The sequence below is a fragment of the Mandrillus leucophaeus genome, unplaced genomic scaffold, assembly GCF_000951045.1.
Source record: "Mandrillus leucophaeus isolate KB7577 unplaced genomic scaffold, Mleu.le_1.0 Scaffold243, whole genome shotgun sequence".
NCBI classification, from domain to species: Eukaryota; Metazoa; Chordata; class Mammalia; order Primates; family Cercopithecidae; genus Mandrillus; species Mandrillus leucophaeus.
In genome coordinates this window covers 1789850-1795849 of record NW_012102510.1, presented here as the reverse complement: position 1 = coordinate 1795849, position 6000 = coordinate 1789850, and the positions used below count along the sequence as shown (strand labels likewise).

At 48.2% G+C, this 6000-nt stretch overlaps 1 protein-coding gene across 6 annotated transcripts in view; it reads right to left on the bottom strand.

Annotated features, from left to right (window-relative positions):
- KRBOX4 (KRAB box domain containing 4) overlaps window positions 1-3852 on the bottom strand; it is a 55754-nt gene extending 51902 nt beyond the window's left edge. For 4 of the 6 annotated variants that reach the window (XM_011982819.1, XM_011982817.1, XM_011982814.1 and 1 more), the window contains exons 1-3: window positions 3373-3852; window positions 2415-2526; window positions 250-294 (exon numbers count right to left, since the gene is read on the bottom strand). In XM_011982819.1, the coding sequence (XP_011838209.1) occupies window positions 250-264 (15 nt within the window). In that variant the 5' untranslated portion in view covers window positions 265-294; window positions 2415-2526; window positions 3373-3852. Of the gene's footprint in view, window positions 1-249; window positions 295-2414; window positions 2527-3355 lie in introns of all 6 variants that reach the window. The other 2 variants (XM_011982816.1, XM_011982818.1) reach the window with 2 other exon arrangements.
- Window positions 3853-6000: the final 2148 nt, after the last annotated feature.

Sequence of the window (6000 nt, the reverse complement as noted above, 5' to 3'; positions counted from 1 at the left end):
AAAAAAAAAAAAAAAAAAAAAGAGAAAGAAAAAAAGAAAAAGAAAAAAAAAAGAAGTACAGAGAGGAATCTTTTTGTCTTTCCTCTCTCCTGGTGAGGGGAAGGATTAGAGAAACCAGAGGCTGAGAACAAGTTGAATAGAAAACAGCCAGAGAAGAGGGGATAATTGGTATTTTCAAGTCTACTATATAGATTCCAAACCTTGCCTCAATTTCACTGGAAACAAAGTATGGGTAAATTAGGAACTCACCTGGGACATGGCCATCCTGTTCTGCTCTGGACAAAGGATGGAGATCTATAAAGGCAAAATTAGGAGAGTACACTCGGTAGGTACAGCCATTAGACCACCATTACCATCCTGATAATAATTACCCTTGTACCCTGGGGAGAATGATCTAAAAACATGACCTGGTAGCTCCAGCTGTTTCCACGAAACTCTACTAAAATCATGTAGGTTTGGCAAATGAAATTTTGTTTCCCTTACTGGACAGATGTATGACTTGTGTCTAAAGATACCTACTTCACAAACCAGTTACAATTAACATCTCCTTTATCTTAAGAGTTCTATTCCTAGACATTTGTCATAATGAAACAATTCTAAATGTGGAAAAGCTGAAAGAATGTTAACTGTAGTAATTTCTACCATTAAAATATTAATATGTGGAAGCAGCCAGGTGCAGAGGCTCATGCTTATAATCCCAGCACTCTGGGAGGCCGATGTGGGCGGATCACTGGAGCCCAGGAGTTCGAGACCAGCCTGGGCAACATGGCGAAACCACATCTCTACAAAAATTAGCCAGACATGGTAGCACGTACCTGTAGTCCCTGCTACTCTGAAGGCTGGGTGGGAGGATCACTTGAGCCCAGGAAGTGGAGGTTGCAGTGAACCAAGATGGCACCACTGCACTCCAGCCTAGGCGACAGAGGGAATCTCTGTCTAAACAAAAAACAAATAAACAAACAAAAAAATTGGAAGCAACTAAATGTCCAGCAAAGAGGACACAGTTAAAAAATATGACACATGCAAAAGCAGGTATACTGAACAGGCTTTCAAAATGCTATGGAATTTGTTTTTAGTTCCTAATGTGTTTAAAAGCAGCTTCCAAGAAAGCAAGCGCATGTGATCTCATTTTTGATAATCAATATGCACATATATGACATCTCAGAGGATTTATTAAAATGCTAATGTTGGTTACTATTGAGTGGTGATTTCAATTTTCTTCTTTTATTTGCATTTTCTCAATTTTTGATAAAGAATATCACTAGTAAAACAAAAATTAAAAATTATTAAAAATCAATTCTTATCAAACAGAGCCCTAGAGGTGAAAAGACCCTCTGCAAGCGTGTATGAGTAGGATCTCTTGATGTGGTTTGGAGGAAGGAGCCCAACAAGGGCTCAGAGGGCTGCAGGGGAGGAGAGGTGTGGGGCTGGGTGGGTAACAGCCCAGCACTGTCAGTTCTGTGAGGGGTTGAAAACCACTGTGCCTGCTCCCCTGCATCTGCCTCTTTAACTGGCCACCTACCCTGTTCCCACCCCACCACTTCCTCCTTTCTCACAATTTGCATTTTGATTACCAGGCTCCTCCTTCTTTGGCAGTTTTTCAAAAGAAAGTTCCAGCAAGGAGCTTCTGTGCAGAGTAACCATTGCATACTGCAGCAATCACTGCGACAGTATCAAGGTAACAGGGTTCAGCTTGGTGTAGCTTAGCAGGTCATGTCCCCCAGCCCACTTTCATTAAACATTGAAATAAGGCAGCAGAGCTGGATGACAGCGTACCTAGAGACTATTCTGAAATTCTATAAACTAAAAACATATTTTCTGCACTTCGGTCAGGCTGAAGGGACACTCGCATTTCCCCTGGAAGCAGGTGCCTGGTTGATGATGTGGGGCTGACTCAAATTCAGAAAAAGCCAATGGCAAGAGAAGGAAGTGCATGGGTGCACAAATAGGTGTACTAGGAGAGGCCAATCCTCTGTGGCTGGCTGTGATCCTTCCCAGCCTCATCCCGCCTTTGCAGCCACTACAGGAGGGCACCTGCCCCATGCAAGGCACCCATGCCTCCATTCACCTGTGACTTTCACCTGTCCCTCCTCCAGTAGGAATCAAACTGCACTGTCACATGGTCCTCGATGGCACCTGGAAGTTGAGCCAGTTTGCTCTGTCTCAGCAGAAGTGAGGGACAAAGGTCACTACGGGTCCAGCTCTTCTAGGACCTGCTGTCCTGTGAACCTCCTTTCTCTGCCCTGAGGATCTGGGTCTGGACTCTGGGCTGAGGCTTCTCCTCCAACTCGCCTCAGCTCAGCGTACCTCTCTTATGTCCAAGGCGGCAGGACCAAGGGATTCAGAGACAAACACACCCCAGCTGGGGCCATCACTATAGCACCAGATCTCTGCCTGTGACCCAGGGAACTCACCTCCTCCTGGGGCCTCAGCCTAAGTCTTCTGAGACTAAGTGAGGAAGCCGAGGCACAGATAAACTGGAGTCTGAAGTCGGTGTAGCTGTGGTCTCAGGTCTGCACTCTGACCCTTGAAACACAATGACCACAGGAGATTCAATTAGCAACACCTATGCTCCCTTCCATGCAGTGAAGCTGAGTAAAATCCAAAGGTTTTTACCCAACAGAAGAGGGACAACGCCTCATTCTAGCTTTAAGAGTGAATTAACATTCATGCACAGCTCAATTATCCCCAGTGACGAAAACCCTGCTTTCCTGAGTTCGGGCTTTGGAACCAACTGATTGACTGCTGTGCCACTTTTATTCACTGAAGAAATGAGTGCCTTCCATGAGCCCGTTCTCCGTGCTGGAAATACATCAGTGAACAAAATCTCAAAGTCCCAGCTACTGCAGAGTTTCTAGTCTAGCGGGGGAGACACACAGGAAACAATAAACATGACAAACAAAGCACAGGAAATGAAAAAGGATTCCTCGGGTTTGCTACCTACGTGACTTTGGACAGGTTGCCAAGCCACACTGAGCCATTTTCTCTCTATAACATGAAAATAATCATCGTAACACCTCACAGGGCTCCTGTGAAGATTAATGTGAAACATTTGCAAGGTTGCCTGGCATTTTTAGGAGCTCAGGAAACAGGGGCCGAGTGACTCAATCAATCAGTCACTTGCTGGCCCCGAACCTCGCCCCCAGCACTCACGCCCACAGGCCTGCGGGTCTCAGGGAACCCGACTCTGGTCCTGGCTCAGAGGGTCCTGAGAGCAAGGGGTCTGTCTCAGGCGGGGAAGTGGCCTGGAGGGTGGGCTTTTGAGCTAGGCTGTAGAGCCACCCTGTCACCCACAAAGGCGTCCCATGACCCCACGGTCCCGTCAACCCCCGTCCCCCATTAAAACTATCACCACCTCCGCATCCCTCTTACTTCACCGCCAAGAGCCTGAAACCTCAGAGACCGACGACAACAGCTACTGCGAACTAGGAACCGCCCGCCCGGGTCAGCCGAGCACTTCCGTTTCCCACCGCCCCCTGGGAACGCGGGATGGGGTTGGAGTGTGTCGCAGCGCTGCGCACGCGCAGTAGCACGGGGGTGGGTGCGCCACCGCCAATGGCCAACGTGGCGGCTTCCAGGGGCCCTGTGTTTCCAATAGTGTTCGGTTTGGGGAGAAAAGCCTGTGACCATTTTCTGTGGCGAGTGGTACAAAAGGCCCAGGGGATCATCCCTTGGGGCGAGAGGCGAGCGGACTTTCCAGCGGCCTAGCTCCCGCCCGCAGGGAGGCCGAAGTGCCCCTTCTCCCACTTCGTCCTCCTGCATCGCGACCCTGCCAGTCGCTGCGGCATTGGGTGTTCGCGTCCCTCTGTCCCGAAAGCCATTGTTCCCGCTTTTTTCCCCTCCTGGGAATAGGAAAAAGAGTCGCGCCTCCGGCGTCAATAGCTCTCGGAGGCGCGGCCGTCTAAGGTCCAGGCGGGTCTCAGGGAACCCGACCATGGGGCTGGCTCTCAGAGAGTCATGAGAGCAAGGGGTCTGGCTCAGGCGGGGAAGTGGCCTGGAGGATGGGCTGTTGAGCTGGGCTGCAGAGCCAGCAATCTCTTGAAATGAGGAAAGAAACCCTCATTCTGATTTTTCTCTACTCAGTAGAGGGTCTCCAATTCCTGAGATCCTAGACCCCTGGGAGAATCTAGATTTTACTTTTTTGAAAACGCACTGTAAAAAGCAGAGAGGTGTTTTCTCTGAGATTGCCAGCCAGTGGCAACATGGTCCCCTAAAAAGGCCTGTAGTAGCCTTGAGGAAAGTTTTCTGTTTCCTGTCTGGGCCTTGGGGAAACAGACCAAGTGTATTCTTCATCCTTCTGTGGCTGCCTGGTCACCAAGCAGGCTTCCTTGGGTCAGGTGTGGCAGGGTCTCCACCAGGTACAAAGCAGTCCCTTCTGTGCTGGAGCCAACTGGTTCCAGACACTGTTTATAGATGAAAGTGTCAAAGCTGATCATGGAATCCATCAGATATGTATTTAATTTCCATTTAAACATGGGTCTTTCTCCTTTTTCTCTTTCTCCTCTGCAGGTTAACTTGCATTCCCCAGGTAGTTTGAATGAGTCTCAGCCCAAATGTGCAAACTCAGTACAGCCATCCCCTGGGAAGTCACCCTGTCTAAGCCTCCTGTACAAGTCCTAGGAAAAGAACCTGTTTTCCCTTGGGCATGTGAGCAGTGAATTATTGCTCATTCAGAATTTCATGTGTATGTGTTGCTGATGGCCAGGTTTAGAGATACCAACCTATTTGTTTTTAGAGGAGAGGTGAACTGATAACATTCTTTTGAGACATCACTATCACTAGGCAGGAAAGGGCTAATAGTATGACAGTGTCCTGGGGACAATAAACTGCAAACTACAAAAGCACCTGGTCTGTGGCCCTGACCAGCATCTCTCCATATCCTGATTCTGCAGGAACAGGTATTTCTTCAGAAAGAGAAGGGACTGATGTTTTAGATGTGACCAGATGCAGGGCACACCCTTATTGCCATGCCAGCATTTGCTATTCATGATGTTAGTATTCAAAAATTAAGAAACAGCCTGCTTGGGACATTGGTGTCTAATAATCCGTTGGAAGAGAAGACTGGAATCCACCACTTACTAGCTTCTTGGGCCTCATTTCCCCCTTTTCTCCCACAGCTGAGGACCACCTATCCTAGATGGCTGCTGTTATTGTTCAAAGGAACCTCTTTAGAGCCTCAAGCCCAGGAATAGCCCATGGCAGGCACCTGGTAAATGTCAGTTTTCACTGTCCTCTCCCGACACTATGAAACATGCTGTGCTCTCTGCAACTGCTCTTGTGGATTTCCATAGGCAGGAGAGTATCCAGTATTAAGTGGAGCTGGTATTTGCAGAAATGAAGCCCCTTTCCTTATTTGTGCCAGCCCGTTTTGTCTTGGGCATATGTGCATTGCATTATTGCCCACTCTGTATTTTATTTGCATCTGTTAACGATGGCCAGGTTCAGAGATACCACCCTATTTATTTCTAGAGGAGAGGTGAACTGATAACTTTCTTTTCTCGTATCATTATCTCTAGGTAGGAAAGGATTAATAGAGTTAGTGTGACAGTGTCCTGTGGACAGCATAGAAACCGCCCCAACCTCCGCCCTCCCGCAAGCTGCAGAAGTACCTGGTTTGTGGCCTTTGCCAGCCTCTCTTCATATCCCGATTCTGCAGGAACAGGTGCTTGAACATTAGGAGAAGGGGCTGAATCTTTGGGTGGGGTTTCATGAAGGGCACACCGTTATTGGGATGCTAGCATTTGCCATTCATGACACTGGCATTTGGGTATCATGAAACACAGGAAAGTTTTTCCAACCCCCACCGTATTGACTGTTGGGATCTACTAATCCATTAGAAGAGAAGACTCAAATCCATCACTTACTGACCCGTTGGACTTAAGTTCCCTCCTCGTTGTCATAGCCAAGCACCACCTGTCCTAGATGGCTCCTGTTTTGTTCAGAGGAACATCTCTAGAGCTGCAGGCCCAGGAATAGCCCTTGGCAGGCACCTGGTAAGTG